The 23,187-nt window shown below is 42.0% G+C and overlaps 2 protein-coding genes and 1 pseudogene across 14 annotated transcripts in view; 2 read left to right on the top strand and 1 right to left on the bottom strand.

The window, feature by feature from the left end:
• Positions 1–23,187, bottom strand: part of Ap4s1 (adaptor related protein complex 4 subunit sigma 1) — a 50,924-nt gene that overhangs the window by 27,612 nt on the left and 125 nt on the right. For 3 of the 10 annotated variants that reach the window (XM_074068218.1, XM_074068219.1, XM_074068217.1), the window contains exons 1-3: positions 22,994–23,181; positions 22,541–22,778; positions 2,069–2,274 (exon numbers count right to left, since the gene is read on the bottom strand). In XM_074068218.1, coding sequence (XP_073924319.1) covers positions 2,069–2,206 — 138 coding nt within the window. In that variant the 5' untranslated portion in view covers positions 2,207–2,274; positions 22,541–22,778; positions 22,994–23,181. Of the gene's footprint in view, positions 1–2,068; positions 2,275–5,326; positions 5,349–22,540; positions 22,876–22,993 lie in introns of those variants that run through there. The other 7 variants (XM_074068221.1, XM_020169826.2, XM_074068220.1 and 4 more) reach the window with 7 other exon arrangements.
• On the top strand, positions 10,545–10,641 carry LOC141422081 (U6 spliceosomal RNA; annotated as a pseudogene).
• Strn3 (striatin 3) overlaps positions 21,880–23,187 on the top strand; it is a 90,076-nt gene continuing 88,768 nt past the window's right edge. For 2 of the 4 annotated variants that reach the window (XM_074068212.1, XM_020169797.2), the window contains exon 1: positions 21,881–22,419. In XM_074068212.1, coding sequence (XP_073924313.1) covers positions 22,138–22,419 — 282 coding nt within the window. In that variant the 5' untranslated portion in view covers positions 21,881–22,137. Of the gene's footprint in view, positions 22,420–23,187 lie in introns of all 4 variants that reach the window. The other 2 variants (XM_020169786.2, XM_020169807.2) reach the window with 2 other exon arrangements.

The following is a 23,187-nucleotide window of genomic DNA, read 5'->3' on the forward strand; positions in this document are numbered from 1 at the left end:
TTCACAGGTGCAGACAGTGCACTTTGAACAAGTTCACATCTGCTATTATATTCTTTTAGCCCTCTTCCCCCTCCCTACTTTTTCAAACAGTTTATGATTTTTTGCAGTGGTACACGTGGCTCTTGGGTGCCTGGATACACACCTGGGAATGAAGCTGCAAGTTCTAATTATGGAAATTCTTCTACAGTGAAACCACTTGGCAGTCTGTAATAGAGGGCTTGAGGGCTTCTATTCTTTTTTCTTTTTTTTAACAGTACTGGGGTTTGAACTCAGGGCTTTGTACTTGCTAGGCAAGCACTCTACTGCTTGAGCCCCCAGACTCACCCATCCCTTTTTTTTTTGAGGACCATTCTACAGCTTTTGGCTCACTGGAGGGCCAGTGTGACTTCTGCCCAGTTGGATCATTCAAGGAAATACAACCTACTTGAAGGAACTGAGCAAAGTTTTTAGTCTCTCAGGAGTTTCTGATATTTTTTTAAAAGCATTGAGGTACTTTTGTGGATGAAATTAAAACTAAGCTGATAATATGATACTTTGGTACCTGATTATGCCAGAAGCCCAGTAGGTTCCTTTAAAACTCTACAGTAATTTAGAATGTCTCAAAAATATCTACCAATACGTGGGCGCCTGTGGCTCACACCTGTTGAGGCAGAGACCAGAGGATTGTGGTTTGAAGCCAGCCTGGGCAAATATTTCCCGAGGCCCTATCTCGAAAAAGCCCATCACAAAAAAAGGGCTGGTGGAGTGACTCAAGCGGTAAGAGCACCTGCCTAGCAAGTGTGAGGCCCTGAGTTCAAACCCCAGTACCGCCAAAAAAACCAAACCAAACCAAACCAAAAACCCAAAAAACTACAAGTATATTTATTCTAAAGCTTGTATTTCAAAGGATAAACTGTCAGTGAAAAAGATGCTTGAAATTGAGGAAGGAATGTGCGTTCTGTAGAAAGATTCAAACAGGCATGTTTTATGTGCTTTTTTTTTTTTACTTAAAGCATGTAGCTATTAACACAGCCCTGTGAAGCAGGGTACCAGGCCACATGAGTAATTCAAAGAGGAACTCTGAGATAGTCCAACTGGAAAATCAATGTAGTGTAGAGGCTAAGGGAAACACGTCTGTAGCATGTAACTTCTGAGCTCAGCTATAGTTGTATTTTACGATTCAGCAGGGGTTCCCACAGGGAGCCTTTGACACATGCAGTGAAGTGGAGAGCTGGGCTGAGGAAATGAGTGGACAATTTCAACAAGCTTTCGATTTTACTTTTGTTGATTGACTTCCAGTGGACTTGAGATTTAGGACCTGGATTAAATCATTCTCCAAATAAAGTTTTTTGTATAAATGGACTAGTTAAAAAACTTACATTTATGGGCGGGAGTGTAGCTTAGTGAGATAGCATGTGCTTAGTGTGTCCCCGCCCCACCAAAAGATTCCTACCTATTATCTAATGATTTGATTTTAGCCTCCAAATTTTGGCAGGATAGATAGATTTGTTGTTTTATGTGAATTTGCAACTTCTGTTTCCCCTATCTAAGTAATAAAAATAAAGAAAGTTCAAATCATTTGTTTTGTTTTTCAATCACTTGTTATCATACTATGTTGGTGGTTACTTTTATAAAAAAAATATGAAAAGCTGCTTCCTGAATGAGAATTATTATTATCCGCTGGCACAAAATGGGTCTTGGGTATTCATTCACCTCTATGCCAGTCATCTGACCTTCATTTTTTGGCTTACCAGAAGGCCACCTGCTCCAGCACTGCTAGGCATTCCAAGGCTGAATTCATATGAACAAAAAAAGAAGATTATATCTGCTAGCAGGATTAAATTTAGCTGCTGCTTCTATGGTGTACTGAGCCCTAAATAAGAACCCAGGACTTCCCCTGGTTTTTCTTGCTTTTATTCTCTTAGGGGAGATGTTAGGAGAGCCATGCTTCCTTTGGCATCCATTTCACATCATTGCTTATTTTCCTTAATAACTGTTAAAGGAATACAGCTCAGAGAAGAGGATGGTCCCTGAGACTCAGTAATAACAGATCTGGCAGGGCTGAGTTGACTGCAGAGATGAAACTTACTTGTTCATTGGATCGAGAAAGGCAGCTCTTTATGACCTCTGTTTCCAGAAGTGTGCGCTTATTAATCTCCACGTGTTCATAGTACTTAGAAAGTCGGGTCTGCCCTTGCTTGTTCACCATAAGGAAAAATTTTATCATTTTTTTCTGGCCAGTGTTTTTCCAAATGTAACTCAAAAGTTATGGCAAGGGATGGCTTTAACTGGAACCTGCAGGGTAAAAGAACACAAGAAAGGCAAGATTAAATGTCTCCAAGAATCGTATTAAGTCTGTTCTGTAGATTAACCAGAAGTAAAGAAAATATCATCTGATAACGTTGGTCTTCAATCCTATGAACAAAATGAAGTGTTGCTGTTGTTGTTTTGTTTGTTTCTTTTGACAGTATTGGGGTTTGAACTCAGGCCCTCGTGCTCTACCATTTGAACCAGCCTCCAGCCCCATAATGAGGTTTTAACAAATAATAACCAAACATAAACTTTCAGTAGCTATCATTCAAAACAATTTTGAGCATTCACAGTACTTCTATTCAACTTATTCACCAATTTTGCTGGGCACCAACTACGTGTCTAGCATCAGAAGAATACAGAGATAAACGTGGTAATCTGCCGGGCGCCATGGCTTATTTCTGTAACCAGCTACTCAGGAGGTGGAGATCAGGAAGATCACGGCTCACATTCAGCCTAGGCAAATAGTTTGTGAGACCGTATCTCCATAAACCCATCATAAAAAAGAGCTGGTGGAGTGGCTCAATGTGTAGCCCTGAATTCAAATCCCTGCACAGGGAAAAAAATGTGGTAATTTTTGATCTCTGGTTTTCATGCCTAGCAAAGGTACTAAAGAGAAAAACAAGTAACAGCAGTACAAGGTGACAAATTACATCTGGGACAGGTGTACATCCACGCGTGCCCAGAGAGAGGAACAGGGACCACCACAGGAGAGTTAGGAAGGCTTTCCAGAGAAGAAGAAGTCTAGCAACATCTTCAAGAGTGATCTAGGAGAGGTGCTAAGGCAGAAAAGACAGGATATGAAGGCTCTGGAAAGTTCACTATGGCTACAGTTCAGGGGGTAGCAAGAATGGCTGTTAGGAAATGTGATAAAACCAGTTTTAGACTGCGCTAAGGAACCTGAGCTTTAGCTTCTGGGAAATGGAGATGAGATCTATAAGGAGGATCTTTTCTTTCCTTAGTGGTAAAAAACAGTAGTAGTAATATGAACTAATATCAAATTCCTCTAACAAGTCTTAGGCTAAGCAGTCTATAAATATTATTTAATTCTCACAATGCTTTTTTTTTTGGTGGTACTGGAGTTTAAACTCAGAACTTCATGCTAGCTAGGCAGGCACTCTTACCACTTGAGCTACTCCACCAGCCCCTTTTTGTGATGAGTTTTTTTTAGAGAGTCTCCCAAACTATTTGCCCAACCTGGCTTCAACTCTCCGTCCTTCTGATCTCTGCCGCCTGAGTAGCTAGGATTATAGGCATGAGCCACTAGTGCCGGCTAATTCTCACAATTCTTTAAGGCAGGTTCTTCTGATGTTGTTATTTCAAAAGTAAGCAAAGTGAAATTTAGGGATGTCTAGACACCCAAAGTCACTGAATTACTTTGTGTGAGAGTGGGCTGTCCCTCAGAGGTAAGTATACTAACTCATCCTCATCATTCAGGACTTCAGGCTTGTGATTTCATTTCTACTTGGCTGTACTGGATCTCAGGCTTGTTCCTCTTGCACTCAATACAAATTTTGAAGTAATAAATGCAAATGACCACCACACTGATCAATGGCTGGCCCTTCATTCAACATGAGTATGAGATGGTTTATTAGCTCATCCCGAGTATCACATCATACTTTGTATCAACTGTGAAAGTCAGGGCAGAAGACTGGGGTTAACATAGTTTTTATGGAAGGGATGAATTCAAATATGATATATTTGATACATTGTAAGAACCACTGTAACTGCTACAATGTACCCCCACCTAGCATAACAATAATAAAAATAAATAAAATTAAATTAAAAATAGTTTTTAAATGAGGCTTTAAAATTTGGAATACTTTTATTACAGTTAGAGAAAAATTGCAAAGACAGCCACTGCTAGCGCCTCACTCACATTATCGTGATATGTTTGCCAAAACTAAGAAACTAATACTGGTGCATTATTACTAACTCAACTCCACACTATATTTTCCCAATAATGTCCTCTTTTTGTGCCAGCATCCCACAGTACAGTTACAGTACACAGTACAGTTAACTGTCATGTCTCTTTTGTTTCTTCTGGTCTGTAACAGTTTCTCAGTCTTTGCTTTTCATGACCTTGACAGTCTTAAGCATATTGGCCAAGTGTCCTGTAGAATGTCCAACCTACGTGAGTCTGATGCTTTTCTTTTCTTTTTTTTAATTTTTCTTTTGGCAGTACTGGGGTTTGAACTCAGGACCCTGTACTTGTGAGGTAGAAGCTCTACCACTTGAGCCATGCCTCCATCACTGATGTTTTTCTTATGAATACTCTTTTGAAAAAAATACCACAGAAGTGAAGTGACCTCCTCCCATCATATCAGAGGGTTCATGATAGCCACTGACATCACTGGTGATATTAAAGGTAATAATACTTGAGTTATCTTCCTTAAGAACATTAGATAGCCTTAATACTCATGCTTGCCTTGCCACACAGAAAACAGGCTGAACTTTTTTTTACTTATGTTAAATATTGTAAACACTAATATTTATTTATTACATAAATCCCTAGTGAAGTCTTACTGTGTGCTGTCAAGCAATCCATGAAATCTATTGTCTTCCTAAATAATATAAATGCATTAAAGACTAGGGTGTGGCTCAAGCAGTCAAGCCCTCAGCCTAGCAAGTATGAGGCCCTGAGTTCAAAGTCCGTATTAGGACAAAATATAAACCCCTAGAAGAACATAAAGAAAGCTAATGAACCTTTTCCAAAAAAATGTGCAAATAGGTACATACTTAAATGTTGTAAAACCCACCTCAGGAAATCTTTAGATTATCCTGAGGTTCAAGTGGAGAACCCTGAGCAGGATAGGATTTTTTATAAGTTTCCTTAAAAATTAACCGACTTCCAGGATTTTTTTTTTTTTGTATTATGTCTTTTCAATCACTTTATCACTACAAAGGCATACTGTATTTCTATGCAGAATAAATGACTGAAATGGTATAGAATGAAACTAGCCTACAGATCAATCTGAATTCCTTGTGAAAATCCGATTTTGATGTATACTTAGTATTTGTCCACAAATACTGTCACCTTTAGCAGCTGCAATTACAGGGCTCAGTTTCCCAATCTGCTGCCTAGGAGATGACAAAGAAGGAAGATCACTGCAGGGCATGGTTCCCTCGAGGTCACAGCAATCCCTGCAACAGCTGGTTGGAAGGTGTGTATTAAGAGTCAATTTGCGGAGGGGGGGGGGTAAAGGGGAGAGGGAGGGGGTGGAGTGGGTGGCAAGGGAGGGGGTGAGGGCAGGGGGGAGAAATGACCCAAGCCTTGTATGCACATATGAATGAAAAAAAAAAAAAGAGAGTCAATTTGCAACACTCAGCTGTCAGACACCAGGCTGAGGGTGACTTATCATGGTTTGATCTAGTTTTGGTCTATTTGAGCCTAAAACATTATCTGTTTTGATGAGGCACCCCTGTCTGTTCAACAGTGGAGTTAAAGGGCTGTGGTGTGGCTCAGGTGGTAAAGTGCCTGATTAGCATGTGTGAGTTCAAGCCCTAGTACCACCCCCACCCCCCCCAAAAAAAAAAACCAAGAAACAAAACCCAGAGTGGAGGTAAGACTCCATGGTAAGATAAGCCCTAAGGAAAAAAGTGGACTGCGTGGAAGAACAGTGCCTGTGGTGAGTGAGCAGTTCTTGAGACTAATTAGGAGCTGGTAAAGTACAAAGGCTGAGGTACACTGTCATAGAGAGTAGGTCTGGTTAGCTGCAGGCTACACAAAGTAGCTAAGTCAAGCTGGACACGAACGAGTCAAGTATTTCTCTCGTGGGGGATTTTGTTTGCTTGAGAAGATAGGAGAATGTGTCACCTAAAAACTTGAACTTGCAAAAGACAGACCTGGCTCCAGTCTTGGCTTTGCCCCACACCTGCCACGTAACTCCAAGTTGCTTGGTCTTTCTGAACCCTAGTCACACAGCTATCAATGAGGTATGAGAGCCAGAGGAAGTCAGCAAATGTTCTGGTCACTTAGCATAAGCCAAGTATTCATGCTACAGCTGAGCTGTTATCATGACTTCCTTGATGTAACTAGAAATAATATTATGGGTTAATACTTGGACCAAGTTTTGTATTAATATTTTTTGTTTCCCAGTTCATCTCTTATTTCTCAAGCGCTATCAGACAGGTGGTTACCTCACAATTCCAAACACTATACTATAAAGAGCCAGGCCAAGTGTGACAAGCCCTGGGGTTGCAGCGGTCACTCACTGTGCAGAACAAGATGTTATCTAGACCATCCCAGCCAGGGATAGGACAGCTGGGCTGTGGGGGTAGCCTGTGGTCACTCATTCCATCTTCCAGGAAGATAACCTCACTGCTGTGGGTGGAATTGCAACACACTCTGTGGTGTTTAATCATCTCATATTAAGTATTACTTTTATTCTCTTTATAAATTATTGCCAGTAAATTACAGCAGATGACCAAAAAATTAAAATTGTTATCCTGTCTTTTTTTTTTCCCTTTTGACAAAGTTGTTTTAAAACCAAGTTTATGACAGTTAGAAATGACAATCTTGTAACTTGGATTTCAACTGTCACCAAAAAAAGAAGGAAAAATACTGTTTCAAAAGTTTCCAGGTCTAAGTTTTTGCTTTTAAATGCCCTGGTTGCAGTAAGTGGTAAAGTGAGATGTAAAAAGGTCCCACTAAGATGTCATATCAAGGGATCGAGTTGGTTTCCACCTTACGGGCACAGCATTCCTTCTTACTGACTTCACCAGCAAGAGTGATAAACAAGGACTTGTATGTCGGGGCAGCTGTCATCCTACCTACTCAGGAGGCAGAGATCAGGAGGATCGTGGTTCAAAGCCAGCCTGGGGCAAATAGTGCACAAGACCCTATCTCAAAAAAACCTATCACAAAAAAGGGCTGGTGGAGTGGCTCAAGCGGTAAAAATGCCTGTGGCCCTGAGTTCAAATCCCAGTGCTGCCAAAAAAACCAAATAAACCCAAAATAAAACAAAAACAAGGACATTGACTGATACTCAGTAGGATGCAGATTTTCAAAAGAATAACTCAAGGCATCTGAAGACTTGAGTACATCTTTCTTTTCTTTCACACTCAGAAACAATTACACAATTTACAATTGTAGGATTACACAGTATAATAAACTGTAATCTATTCCTATATTAAAATACACAATGCCAAAATAAACAACGTGCAGATGCAAGACAAGGACTCGTTTGAAAACTAAAGAAAGATGCTGTAAGCACCTACCCTGCTTAGTAATCATCAGGGAGGAGGGAGATCAAATAATTATGAGACTGAGGTAAGACAATAAAAAGGAATTTGTGTAGACAAATGCTGGCAGTAGGGAGCCACCTTGACCTCCTATTCATGAACTCTTTGTTTTCAACATATATAAGGCTGGGGAAGATGCTGTAATGGCAAGGATAGGAGGATATCCTGTGCTCAAAAGCTTGTGTGAAGTGTGTGAAAACCAAGGAAGAACAAGGAAAGGAAGCGTCACTGCAGAAGACACTAAACAGGGGTTGCTAGGACGCCCTAGCAGGTTGGCTAGACAATCCCAAGAGGAAAGAAAGCAAATGGAACATGAATTTCCTTTGGGTTAGCATGGACATGCTTGGAAGGCCAAGACTTGTGAGAATGGTGGATTCACAGGATATAAACACATGTATGTCCTAGGATCCTGAATAATACAAACTTAACACCCAGAGAGCAGAGACAGAAAAGATATTAAATTGGACACTTTCTGTGTTTATAGTGGTGTATTTCTGGGAGTTAGAACGGGAAGAGTCACAGACTGTCACAACCAACATGGTCAATAGGTTTCAAACTGAGTGCTGACTAACTGCACTAGCTGCTTAAGGAAGAATTCTGGAGCTGCGTCCAGGTTCAAACTGTATGAATGGTTGTCAATGGAGGGTGAGAAGCAGGGCATGGCTACACATGCACCTCCTATTTGTCATGCCTGATGTGCATGCACTCCCTTCATTTTGCAGATGGGAAAACTGAAAATCAGAGATGCAGAGCAAAATCCTGAATTTCTGGTCTCCTGACTCATAATACCTTGCTTCTTTCCTTTTTCCCTCCCTTCCTCCCTTCCTTTTTTCCCCTACAGTACTATGGATGGAACCCAGGGCCTCATGCAGCTAGGCAGCTGTTCTGTTTGTTTTCAATGTAGGGTCTTGCTAAATTTGCCATGCCTGCCTCAAACTTGTGATCCTCCTGTCTCTGCCTTCCAAGTAGCTGGGATTACAGGCATGTACCACCATGCCTGGCAATCATGCTCTTTTTAATTTATCCTATTGTCTCTACCCCACTCAGTGTATTAGTGTCATTAAATGTTCATTTAAGCTTAATAAGCATCAACTCCAGGTGGCTTTGGTTACAATCATGTCAATATTCTCTATTTGACATATAAAGAATATAGTCAAATAGAAAGAATATATGTCAAACCTCATTGAACTCAGGGCCTACACCTTAAGCCAGTCTATCAGCCCTTTTTTTGTGATGGGTTTTTTTGAGAGAGAGTCTCATGAACTACTTGCCCTGGTTGACTTTGAACCTTGATCCTCCTGATCTCTGCCTCCTCAATAGCTAGGATTAGAGGGGTTAGCCTCCCCTCTTTTCAGTTATAAAGAGCTGATTTATCCTGTCTATAACCTAGGTAATCACTGTTTGATTACATGTTGAAGTGAGTTAGGTTTCTTTTTTTTTTTTGTGCAGTGTTGGGATAGAACCCAGGGCCTTGCTCGTGTTGGGCAAGTGCTCTACCAATGAGCTACATCCCCAGGCCTGGACTTTTCTTTTTATGACTGTAAGAGACTTTACATTGTGATTCAGTAATACAGGGACATGTATACCTGAAACACAAGTTCACAAAACAATGTTTATCCATGCTAATGCATTTCAGTGACTTTTTTTTTTTTTAAATGAATGACATTTCATTTGGAAAAAAAAAATGCAGCTGTGAGGTACTTGTATTACCTAGGTGTATGGATAGGTCAAAATTCAGCAAACACATATTAATGTATTTAAATATACGTAAATATTATACCAAATGAAAACAAACAAATTCTCTAGTTAGTGATATACAGGTTGATGTATTTAGGGGCAGGGCATTGATACCTATAATTTACTGTGAAAAACTCTTTAAAAAAAAAAGACAAGTTAATGGAAGGCTAAAAAGATGGATAGATAGCTAGGCAAATAATAAGGCGAGTGCAGAGGAATGTTAATGGTAGAATCGAGGTAGCAAATACGTGGGAAGTCACAGACTTTCTTACTTTCCACCTGCTGTCCTCTGTAGCAGGTTCATTTTTCATAGTTTCCTTGTTTTGACAACCTTGGCAATTTTGAAGATTATTGGTTAAGTATTTTATGGGATAGCTCCCTACTGGAACTTTTCTGATGTTACTGTCGTAACTAGACTGGGGTTATAGTTTTTTGGGAAGAGGAGCACAGAAATAAAAGGCCATTTTCATCACCTCACCTCAAGGGTACATGCTACCAATGTGACCTAGCACTGCTGGCATCTTCCACGTTCACCTGGTTGAGCCAGCATTGGTCAGGTTTCCCCAGTGTACAGTTCTTCCTTTCCTTCCTCTTACACACTACACTCCTGAGTGAGTGGCCCTCACTCAGGGAGACACAGCTACGTCCCATCTCCTGTTGGAGGAAGACTACCTACATATGTTATTTGCATTTCTTCTGCACTGATCTAGTTTCCCATTATTTATATATATTCAAGTGTTCATTTATATCAGTATGGGCTTATGGATATTTTATTTTTTGAGTTAAATTTAAATTCAGACCCCACTAAAAGATTGTGACCCAAAGTTTGAAAACACCACACTAGAGTATTAACTTGTAAATAGGATTAATAGCTTACTTCATAATGCCTCATGTATAGTACGCATCTACTAAATGTTTGTTGAGTGAATGAAAGGTTTTTTTCCTTGCTTCCAGCAGGAAAAGAATTCAAGCAAGATGCAAAAGATGTAGTAAAAAATAATAGTAAAGTTTATTAGGAAAGAATTTACTATAACAGGATAAAAGTGGGGAGAAGTGAAAAAAAGAGAAAAACATTTCCACCCCATGAAGGAAATGAGAATAGAGACTCCATGAATGAAACACTTTTTGTTTGTTGTTTTGTTTTGGTAGGACTGGGGTTTGAACTCAGGGCTTTGTGTTTGCAAAGCAGGTGCTCTACTACTTGAACCACACCTGTAGTCCTGAAAGATATTTTTTTAGCAACAAGTTTTCCTTAAAAAAAAAAATCACTTAAAGTGTTTGCTTCAGCAGCACATAAAACTAAAATTAGAATGATTACCATGGCCCCTGCAAAAGGATGACATGCAAATTTGTGAGGCACTCCAAATTAAAAAAAAAAATCATGTAAGGAGTCAGGCGTGGTGGCACACACTTGTAATCCCTGTACTTGGGGAGGCTTGGGCAGGAGGATTATGAGTTGGATGCCAGTCTGGGCTATGCAGTGAGTTCTAGGCCAGCACAGGCAAACAGTGAGACCCTGTGTCCAAAAATGAACAAACAAACAAAAAATCACATAGTATTCAAATAAAGCAGAAGTATAAAGTATCCTGATACCCCAACTCCTGCCCTTGACTCAATCTCTCTTTCTCAAGGTACAACCATTGTTTTTGTTTAGTATACATCCTTCCAGCCTTTCTCTATAGACATTTACATGTAAGCATTCATGCCTGTGTAGCAAGTCTGCTTTTTAGACATAAATGTGATTATGAATTACAAAATGTCAAGCCACTAGCCTGGTGTCTTTTCTCTTCCGGCACCTTTTCGGTTCTTTTGGAGGTACTGGGGTTTGAACTCAGGGCTCGCACTTGCTAAACAAGTGTTCTACCACTTGAATCACTCCTGTAGCTCAACTTCTGGGAACTTTAAGTAAGTTTGTTCCTCTCACCAAGTCTTGGCTAGATCCCATGAAAGGACACTAGAGCTCTGTCTTTGGAAGGGAGGAATCTAATCAAGGTACATTGCAAACACATAGGCAAATGTTACAATGAACCCCCTGTGCAACTAATGTATGCTAATAAAATGTAAAAAAAAAGAGAGAGAGAGAGATGTGTTTTGGAATTCACATGGGACCTCCCATTTCCCCAGTGCAGCTCAGGCTTTCCTGGGTTTCTGCTCATTTGATCAGGTGTTGTGGTTCCCATTCCTTCTCCCAGCTCTGATTTGGGCAATATTCCAGACTTGACCCGTGGCCATAACCCCTGGGGCCTCTGACAGCAACCCTTCATTATCTAGCTGCCTGACAGAACAGTGACAAAGATTAAATGACATCATTCTTGTAAAATATTTAGCATGCTAACTTCTTCCTATTGAAGGTTTTTTTTTTAATAGTACTGTGGTTTGAACCCAGGGCAGGCACTCTACCACTTGAGCCCCTCCTCCAGCCCCTTTTTTTTGTGTGGGTGTTGGGTAGGGTCTTGAGAACTATTTGCCCAGGGCTGGTCTCAAATGGCAATCCTCTGATCTCTGCCTCTGGAGTAGCTAGGATTACAGGTGTGAGCCACCAATACCTAGCTGTAGTTTTGGTTTCTGAGTCAGGGTCTGGCCTCCAACTCTCCATCCTCTGAGTGCCAGGAGTACAGGCATGCATCCCCACGCCTGGGAATGCTGACTTCTTTTGCATCTTTCCTTTATGTGTATTAAATTAGGAAAAAAAAATTCTGAGAAGGTAAAGGGGACATAGTATAAGTATATTACATAGACAATTTTTAGTCTTTTAAATTCTTCCAGTTTTCTGCAGTATGATCTGGTAGAATGCAACAACAAAAAATACAAATGATTATAACTTCTAAATCAAGTTAGAAGTATTCCATACATGAGAATTTATACTAAGGTGCAATTAAAAACGTGCACAAAATGTTTACAACAACATTGTCATAGTGAAACATGGAACGAGCCCAGCTACTACAAACTGCAAATTGTTCAGTGTCTAGTGAACACCTACTTCATGCCTTTTACCATAAAAAGAATATGCAGACAATGCAGAAACATTAGAAAATGCATATAAAATAATGAGCCACAAAATCTGAATACCAAATTCTATATTCATATAGGTTACAACTATGTAAAAGAAGCATATGAATGGATAAACATAAAAAAACAGGTCAATGAATCTTGAAAACATTTTGCTAAGTGAAAAGTCATGAAGAATGACTTTTTAATTTTTTTTTTTTTGTGGTACTAGGGTTGAACTCAGGGCCTACACCTTGAGCCACTCCACCAGCCCTTTTTTTGTGAAGGGTTTTTTTTGAGATAGGGTCTCACAAACTATTTGCTCAGGCTGGTTCCTGATTTCTGCCTCCTGAGTAGCTGGGATTACAGCCGTGAGCCACCAGCGCCCAGCGAGGATGATATATTGTATAATTCCACCTTTGTGAAATATCCAGAGTAGGCAAATCTAAAGAGATAGCAAGGGTGTTCAGGGAACAAGGGTTTAGAAGGCGATGCCTCAGAAGTAAGACACTGTAAGGATAGTTACATACATATATTAGCATAGGAAAAGTCAATGAATTGTACCCTTTAAGTGAGTGAATTGTATAATATGTGAATTATAGCCAAATAAAACTGTTATAAAGGGACATAGATAAGGGGCTTGCACAGTGGTTCAAGTGGAAGAGCACCTATCTAGCAAGCATGAGGCCATGAGTTCAGTTTCAGTGCTGCCAAAAAGAAAAAAACAAAAAGAGGTACAGAAAGGGACAATATGGAAAAGTCCCCAACGGCCAAAGCTGGAACAATTTGAACACACTACTGTATTATAACCCAAAATATAAAATAAGTATATGTGACTACATAGTGATATAAAGACATGATTGTAGAAATAAATCAACAGGCCAGAAGACTCCCAAATGTTGAGGAATGTGCTAATATATTAGAACAACTTGCCAACTCAGGAGGAGAGTAGCTGGCATGTGTTATTTTCATTCTTTCAGTGCTCCTAACAGCTCTCTGTGTTAGAGACTTTTATTTCCACCTTATAGACCTAGAAACATACCTGCCAAAAGTCACTCAGTGATTCACATCAATCTGGTGGCAGGGTCTGTGCCCTCCCTAATACTCATTATCTCTGAGTTTGCCTCAAGACTAGGAATTCAGTGATGGCTCCAAAAGGGGCACAATTTCATACCCCATCCACTGGTGTAAATCCAGCTCTGGCTGGCTGTACTCCACAAAGCTTTTACTGGCTAATGTGTATATCTGACAGTTTCTGTCTTAATCTGAGGCATATCATAAAGGGCACAATTCTAACAGATAGTTCACTTTTCCTTGATATCAACATGGAACCTAAAATGCCAAAGAAGTAGTTTACTTATATAATGTGAACATTTAGAATAAAGCTCAAACTGCTACATTCCCTACAGTCTTATTAGATATAATACTTCCCAAATGTTTAAGTCTGATTTGTTTTTTTAAAAGAGTTGAGCTACTCTTCCTATTTCTAAAACAACCTTCCAGGTAAATGCTGACCAAGCAAGTGTTCAAATACTTAGCACTATTCTATTGTTTTTCAGATCAGACATTAGGGTTACCAGGCCATACAGGTAGCCTGCTTGGCTGCCTTTTGCCCAGAAGTACTTTGAATGCCATAATAAAATGAAGCAACAAGTGATAGCTCCTGCTGAAAATGTAAATGGGAAATTAAAGTTGTCAAATAAGAGCCTGCCTGTGTCGCCCAAAGGATATTCATATTTAAATTTACACTCACTTATGTCTCCCAATTTTGAATAGCAAATAAATCTCAAAATCAGCTCTCTCAAATCATCCCATATGAAACACATGACGTGGCGTCACCATGGGATGGACACTCTGTTAATGGACTATACTTTGTAACTGTGCAACCCGAGAACATCTAAAGATCACCCTTTGAGAGAAAAGAGAGGACATCACACACTATATTCTATGACACTAGATTACTCATATGAACAGAAACGTGTGATATTTGTCTTTCTGAGCATGACTTATCTCCCTTAACATGATGATCCCCAGTGCCTTCCATTTTCCTGTGAAGGACATAATTTCAGTCTTCTTGATGGCTGAAAAATACTCCATTGTATATATGTACCACATGTCTTTACCCAGTAAACATGGGTGCTATCCTAATACAAGCTGGAAGGCAGGAGCTCTGTGGCTCCTTCCACTTCAGCCTGTTGATAGCAACTGCCTCTACCAAGTGGGGCTTTCAGCAGGGGCTTGCCCCTGCTGAGGACTCTGGTTCCAGCCCGTGGATGGAATGTCTACAGTGGATGGAGTACCCTACACTTCTCTACCTGACATCCTCCTTTCCCACCCTTCATGAAAAGTAACGTCAAACCTACTGAGAAATAGTTTATGTACAATACAAGGTACAAGGAATGTTTAGATTGTTGAATTTTTAATAAATGTATCCACTTCTGTAAAAAAATGCCAAAATTACTTGAATAGTGAACAAATAAGAATAGTTTAATAGGGCTATAAAATATGACCTTAGAGAGCAGGCAATTTAAAATTTAGAAACACAGGCTGGTGGAGTGGCTCATGTGGTAGAGAATCTGCTTAGCAAGTATGAAGTACTGAGTTCAAGCCCCAGTACCGTCCCCCCCCAAAAATTAAATTAAATTAAAAAAAAAATTAAAAACACAAGAATGAGAAGTAAGGTAGTGGTGAGTAGAGTGGATTCCCTCACACACTGAGAACAAATCAGAGAGCAAAAGAAAATACCTGTCAGCAACTCACATGTGCAGGCCACAAAAACCCAGGTGAAAAATGTCCTGAGTGAAGAACCAGACTAAAGTAGTAAAAATAAAGGGGGGAGGGAGGAAGCAGGAGGTGTGAAGAGGGTGGGGAGAAGGGAAGAGAGAAGAAAAGAGGAGAGGGAGAGGAAGAGAGCGAGAGCAGGTATTGGCAGAAGTGGAGATTAGAAAGCAATGATTTGTGAAGGTCGAAAGAAGTCACTAAGTCACCAAGACATCACCCAAAAGAAGGAGTCGTCTGGAAGTGAGTGAGACTAAACACAACAGTGGGAACTAGAAAGAGCCTGGTAGGGCCCCTTCTGTAGTAAATGCAAGGAAAAGTCTCATCCAGGACACCAATGCTCTCAGAAACAGCCAGTGGATACTCCTTAGCAGAAGGGCAGACTCTGCACTCAGCAGGTAGAGCACCAAGTGTTTTAACAACTAGCTATATAAGGCCAACAATAGTTAGATCAGGCCAATCAAGTTCAGTAACATTACATACTGAGATAACAGACATTATGTACCACCTGGTGTGACGCAATAGGAAGTACACTGCATCCTCAGTGGGGAAGTATTTTTGCCAAAAAGGAAAAACAAAAACAAAACTAGAATCAAACTATAACTTCTTCTTTACAGAAAGTATGGTATAGAGGGGAAATGAATATGATAAATGATACCATATGAATGTAATTAGCCAAATGTGGGAATTCAACAAATAAATGCCATGGTGATAGGGAGTGAGGGGAATGCAAATTGAAAAAAAGACCTAAAGACAATAACCAAATATAAGGTGTGGATTATATTTGGGTACTAATTTGAAATCACCAACTGTTAAGATTCTTAGAGGGCTGGAGAGTATAGTTCAAAGGTGTAGTGCTTGCCTAGAATGTGCAAGGCCATGAGTTCAATCCCCAGTACTCCCCACCCTCCAAAAAAGGCTGGTAATCCCTGCTATGTGGGAGGAAAAGGTAGAATTATGGCATCTGAAGATGCCCTGGCAAAAGCATAAGAACCTATCTGAAAAGATAACTAAAGAAAAAGGACTGCAGGTGTGCTTCAAGTAAGTGCAAGTCCCTGAGTTCAAACTCCAGTACTGTCCAAAAAAAGCCAACCAAACAACAACAAAACAAAACACCCAGCCAGGCACCAGTGGCTTATGCCTGTAATCCTAGCTATTGGGGAGGCAGAGATCAGGAGGATCGTGGTTTGAAGCCAGCCCAGGCAAAAAGTTTGAGAGACCCTATCTTGAAAAAACCTCATCACAGAAAAATAAAGGGTTGGTAGAGTGGCTCAAGGTATAGGTTCTGAGTTCAAACCCCAGTTAACGCAAAGGAAAAAAAAAACCCAAATCCTCCCCCAAAAGAGTCTATATACAACACAACTTAAAATATCCAATTGCTATACTAAAATTAACACAAAACAAAAGAATCAAAGTGCAATAGGAATTATTTAAAAATGCCTCTAAAGAAATTTTAAATCTTTTTTTTTGGTATAATTGTCATGTACTTTAGGTTGGACTATTAATAGACAAAACTTAAGGTTACCACCATTTAAAATATGTTGCTATAAAAAATGTTTTTGTGCAATTTTGCCCATTTAAAACATTCTCTAGGTGATAGTATGACTCAGTGGTAGAGTGTGTGCCTAGCATACATGAGGCCCTGGGTTTGATCCCCAGCACCAGAAAAAAACAACAAAACAACAACAGAAAACCTTCTCTAAAGAGAATACTGTCTTTAGCATAGAATTCCCTGAAAGGGCATCCATGTCTGGTATTACTCTTTTGAACTTTCTCCCCTGCTGCTCCAATGGGAGACAAACCATGTTTCCAAGCTTGTTAAATGATTACCTTGCAGGGTTTTTGTGTGTGTCAGTTTCCCATTCAGTCACATTTTCCAGTTATTTTGCTTTGTTTACAGACCTGGTTGTTCACTCACAGCCAGTGTCCAGGAGGGACTTGACTTCAGGCAATCTTTTTTTTTTTTTTTTCAATTTTGACATCTCTCTGATTTAGCTATTATGCAATATCATCACAGCCTACTTTTTTTCTGACTAATTATTACCCAGGAGACAATTCTGGAATGAACTTGGACTAGAATTTTATATAGCATCCTGAGTTTCTTATGTCGATTTTTCTATGATCAGTGAAGGTCTTTTTCCTTTTTCTTTAGCATACAGTACGTTATTTGAATGACTTGAGTGCCCTGTATGTATTTCTATACTTTTCATAGCCATGGGCAATTGCTATAATGAGAAGTAGATAACTGATCTCATTTGGCAGGTTAAACCTTGGAGCAGGTCAAATCTGTCTCTTCCTTTTCTGTTCTATCCACATTAGTTTGCTCCTTTGCTTTTAAATTTATATAAGCTCTTTTTTTTTGCTTTGTCCAGGCTGGCCTTAAAGTCTTGATCTTCTTGCATCAGCCTCCTGAGTGCTGGGATTACAGTTATGCAACACTATGTCTGGCTCATGTCAGTCCTTATCAAAGGTCTTCTCCTAGGGTAAGCTGGGTGCTGGTGGCTCACACCTGTAATCCTAGTTACTCAGGAGACAGAGATCAGGGAAGTTGTGGTTTGAAGATAGCCCAGGCAAATAGTTCTGCGAGACCTTATCTTGGAAAAAACCCATCAGAAAAAGAGGACTGGTGGAGTGGCTCAAGGTGCAGGCCCTGATTTCAAATCTTAGTACTGAAGGAAAAAAAAATTAAAGGTCTTCTCCTAGGCTTTAATATTTGTTTGTTCTATTTATAAAGATATAAATACCCTGTTATTTTCTTCAGTGACTAAATCACCTCAAAACCACCTAAAATAATTTCAAACTTGCAAATGTGTCAGGAATTGAAGACAGTAATATCAAGCCCATTGATAGGACAGTACAAGGTAAAATTGTGAAGGGAGACTTGATTTCTGGCCTCCAAATTACTCATACATACTCACTGATATGACAGCATGGGAACCACTTTCTATTCTACTAAAGGGACATGCTGAAGTTGTGAGAGGTACTAAACAGTTTCTGCTGAAAAGCATTGATTCTTTGAGCCTACAAATTAAGGAGCAAATGTTGTCATTTCTGCTTCCTGTTGTCTTTGCTCTGAACTACTGTCTTCTGCAGTCACCTTGGAATCAAGAAAGGACAGGATGATTGGTAACATCTTTATGACAAGGGACTGAAACCACCCCCAAGGAACATAAGGAATAGCAGAGGAGGCTGTAGACCCTGGCCCCTGCCTAAATGAGGACAGTTATCTATAATGACAAGGCTATGTCCTAGAGCAGGATAATTATCCCACGGGAGCCAGATTGCTCCCCTCAAGTGATGACAGCAATAACAACTTCTCCAGGAACCTTGAAGGAGGACTGAGATAAATGGTCTACCAGGCCCCACCCTGAGACAATTTGCTGCTTGACCACCTGCCTGCTGCTACCTCTGACCACTGGATCACATCTATAACTGGAACTGTTTATGCATACTTTATGTCCCCTGCCCCTAGTTCTTTTGTCTACTTAAACCTATAGCTCATGCCTGTTCTTCAAAGATGGCTGAAGATAGGCTGCGTGCTTACTCTGCCTTTTGCCACAGCATGTCCCCAACCATGTAATAAATCTCCTTTCTCTGCCCTTTGCCATGTCTTTTTATTTTACATATAGGGGTGAGAGGCCAGAACTGACATGTGGAATCCCAGGAGTTTGGGCCTAGGTCCAAAACTGGTTTCAAAGTGATCAAAGATTCTTTACACTGGCTTTGTCTCCCAGCCACGGAGATAAGAAAATTTGTTACAACCTTTGCAGATGATTCAAAAACAATGGCTCAACTCGTGTTTATGAAAACTAGTGTTTTGGTAGAAGTATGGCAGATACATGGTCAGGAAGATATAAAATTATGTCCAGGTGAGTAATTACGAAGGACTATTTGGTTCTCAAAGGCAAAGAACTTTGTATATCAGGTATTGGAATAATTGGTAAGAGGTGTCTGAGCTGGGCATGGTGGCTTATGGCTGTAATCCTTGCTACTTGGGAGGCTAAGACTGGGAATATCGTGGTTTGAGGCAAGCCTGGGCAAAAAGTTTGAGAGGCCCCCATTTCAAGCAATAAAAGTGGGGTGTGGTGGCATGCACCTGTTATTTCAGCTAGGCAGGAAGCATAAATAGGATGCTTGTGGTCCAGGCTGCACCAGGAATAAAGAGACCCTTAAAAACATGGTTTCTCTGTGTTATGTATTCTCAACTTACTTGAAAGCCTGGAAGTTCCTAATATACCTCTGCTGCCATAATAAATGTAAATGAGATTATGACAAGTCTCTCTGGTCAAAAATAGAATAAGCATACAGGTTCAAAGATTAGCTATGGGAAAGAAAAGAAAAAGCACCCTGAAATTCTAACTTCTTCAAAGATAGAACTAGGCACTCTTGAAGACCATCATGAGACTGGGGGACTCTGTGGGCAGGGAGGAGGAATGAATGGAATGATGAAACAACAGAACAAATAGGAAGTTTCAAAGGTGAGACTCAAAAGAGGAAATGACTCAGTCACAGATTAATGGGAGGGAATTCCAGTTAGGTGACTTGTAGGTGACAAAGCGATTTGGGAGAGCTAGAGAGGACAGATGAGTGCAGCATCCTCTGAGGTCATGGGCAGAAAGCACAGCATGAATAGTCTACAAAACATTATTCCACCAGAAAATTTTGCCGTTCTGAGCTTTTAATACTTAGTCCAGTTCCAGTCATTGAATTTTTTTTTTTCTTCTTCTTCTTCTTTTGGGCAGCACTGCAGTTTGAACATAGGGACTCATGCTTGCTTGCTAGGCTGTCGCTCTACCCCCTTGAGCCACTTCACCAGCCCTTTTTTGTTTTGGCTGTTTTCTTGATAGGGTCTCACAAACTATTTGCCTGGGGTTGGTTTCAAACTGGGATCCTTCTGACCTTTACCTCCTGAGTAGCTGGGATGACAGGCATGAGAAACTGGCACCCAGCTAAAGGATGGATCTCTTTATGCTTTCTAAAGTTTGGACTTTGTTCTAAATTTGGAGATTTCTGAAATATTTTAAGCAGAAAATAACAATCAAATTGCTCTTGAGAAGACCGCTGAGGTAGCAGGGATCTTGGGAGGTGGGCTAAGAATAGAGGGGGAAAGGTTTAAACTAAGGCATAAATGGAGACAAAAGGATAGAAATTTCTGAGTAAGACTAGATGTGAGGGTTCAGTAAAAGGGACCATAATGATAGCTAGGCTTGGATATACTGATAGTAGAAGAATAGGGGGGATTTTTTTGTTTTGTTTTTTGAGAGTAGGTAGAGAGAAAAAAAACCTGTCTTTCCTTGACCAGAAGTTACCAGTGAGAAGTATCAATGTGCATTTTCCTCTTCTTTTGATGCTATCATCATGCAAGTCAACCACACCCTCTTTTTCTAGTGTGTTATGTATATGGGTCTTGAGGTTGCATGTATTGTATTTCTGAATTTCTATGAGCTATAAGTCCCTCTCCAAGGAACAGAATTGAACAAGTAGGTTGTACACTGTTCACTAATAATGGAGAAATAATACTTTAATAATATAAAGAAATACTGTTCTGGTTTTTCTAGTGGTACTACGGATGGAACGCATGTATACTTGGCAAATGCTCTACCACCTGAGCTGAGCCTCTAGCTCTTTTTTATTTTGTTTTTGAGACAGGGTCTTGCTAACTTTCCCTGTTCTGGCCTTGAACTCATGACCCTCTTGTTTCTGCCTCCAGAGTAGCTGGGATTACAGTCTTGCACCACCACACCCAGCTAAGAAATAATTAATATGTGATCTAAGACCTCATTTCATACATAAATAATACAGTAAAGGCAACAAATCCAATCTGTTCCTCGCTAACTGCAACAGTAAAGCAGACATGATAAAATAAGATGTACTATTTTATCTCTTTGAAATTACATTCTGAGATACACACTACATTTAAAAAATTAACCTTGTCTTTTATGTGCACATTATTTCACTCAAAAACCAGAGATAGGAAAACATTCTTAGCTGTCTATCTAGGATTTTAACATCCTTAGCTCTTCATCTAGGATTTTAAGCTGTATTTACAACACGTTTGCTTTCTATTTTGATCAAAATATTCTGTCATTAATGACAATATTTGTGAGTTCATTAAGTCTCCTTCAAAGTTATCTTTTTCCCTCCATCCGTAATTCTCAAAATCTACAGGATATCATTATCTCTTCTCCCAAGAAAAAAAAAGAAACAATCGTTCAACCCCCCCCACCCCCACCCCAAACACAGCCGTCTCAGAACAGGAAAGAGCGGAGGCGAAAGTTATGACAGGCGGCGCGATGCACAGGAATGGGGCCGAGGTGGCAGTCACCAGGCCCGGAAGGTTAGGGGACTCGCCAAAGGAGAACGTCCCCAGAGCTGGGACCCGACTGGTGCTCAGAAACCAGAGACAAGGCGAGTGAGGCAGACAGAAGCTCGACCCTTTGGGACAGCCTGAAACACGCAAGGAATGCAGGAGATGCGTCAGGAATGCAGGGCGGACACCCAGCCCCTAAGGCTGAGGCCGTCGGGCGGGAAACGGCGCCTGACGCAGCCTGCCCGCCTGCCTGCGCGAGGAAACCGGAAGCCAGAGGCCGACTGTCTCCCAAAAGCAAGAGTCGCTGCCCCAGGGTCCGTAACCACAGCCACACAACCTAGCCGGCTTGGGGGTGGGGCGAAGGGCTGGGCCAGAACTTTTTCCCCGCCCCCTAACAGCGATCGACTGCGTCCTCAGTGCGCCTGCGTAGGGTGAGGCCGGACTCTATTTGGTTATTAAGCGTGCGGCGGCAGCGGCGTTGCTTACCCGGCATGCTGTGCGGCCGCGGCGGCCTTACGTCTTTCCCTTTCCCAACCCTGCCCCCTCTCTCCCTCCCGCCGCGGCCCCCCCCTTTCCCTAAAGTGAGTGAGTGAGACGGGCAGATGGAGGAGGGACTGTAATGGCGGCGGCCGGCAGCTCCCTGCTCTGACCCACGGCAAACACATAGCAAGGACCCCCTGCCCGCCCCTCTCCCGGCCGGCCTCCGCCCCGCCATCGCGGGCCACCCGCTCCGGCCCTTCCCCCAGCTGTCGGTGTCTCGCCCTGCGCCCCGGCGGGGGCCCCCACACACAATGGACGAGCTCGCCGGAGGCGGTGGTGGCGGCCCGGGGATGGCGGCCCCTCCCCGGCAGCAGCAGGGACCTGGGGGGAACCTGAGCCTTTCGCCGGGGGGGAATGGAGTGGCGGGCGGCGGAGGTCCTCCGGCCTCCGAGGGAGCGGGTCCCCCGGCAGGCCCCGAGCTGTCCCGGCCTCAGCAGTACACTATCCCGGGGATACTGCACTACATCCAGCACGAGTGGGCTCGGTTCGAGATGGAGCGAGCGCACTGGGAGGTGGAGCGCGCCGAACTGCAGGTACCTCGCTGGGGTCGGTGTGCGGGACGGTGGCCGCGGCGGGGTTCCTGGTGTGGGGGGGGTGGGGCCGGGGCTCCCTTCTGCCGGAGCCCGCGCCTAGGGGAGGCCGAGAGGAACCTACCTGTGCGGCTCGGCGGTGATGGTCCCGGCGACGGCTGGCCTCGGGGCCCCCTCCCCCTTTCCCACCGAAGCTCGTTCCCCAACCTTCACTGGCTACGCGGTGCGGGCTTCCTCGGGGCAGCCATTTTGGCTTTTAGTATGGCGTCTGCGGGGGCGCCTCCGGGGCTTGGGGCCCAGCTGCTCTCTGCTAGGGTCCGGCGTGGGGCTGCTGGGCACAGAGTTTGCTCTTGCTTGTTTTCCTGGAGATGGAGAGCGGGTCTTGGGATGAGCGTCTTCCCATCTCCCCCCCACCTTCCGATTTGGCCTGTCTGGCCCCCCTCCCGCGCGACTTGGTGCGCAGTTGCCCCCTGACAGCCACGCTTCGGTGTCGGGCCGCTCACTACCAGGCACAGTGACCGACCCGCGAACTTTTCGTTCCCCCTCAACCCCCGCCAGCCCTTAAGTGCCTGCTTACCTAGATTGCTGCTGTACTCACTCGGATTCCCTTTTAGTTCTCCCTGGTGATTCAACTGAATTTTCCTTTGCCAGTACCCTTCACTAGACCTTCCTCAGTCCCTCTCTTTACCCATCCAAAGCCAACCCAGACTTTCCTTGTTATGTTTACGAGACGACTGAGAACAGAATTGGTATTAGTTTCAAGTAAAACGT

The sequence above is a fragment of the Castor canadensis genome, chromosome 3 (genome assembly GCF_047511655.1).
Source record: "Castor canadensis chromosome 3, mCasCan1.hap1v2, whole genome shotgun sequence".
NCBI classification, from domain to species: Eukaryota; Metazoa; Chordata; class Mammalia; order Rodentia; family Castoridae; genus Castor; species Castor canadensis.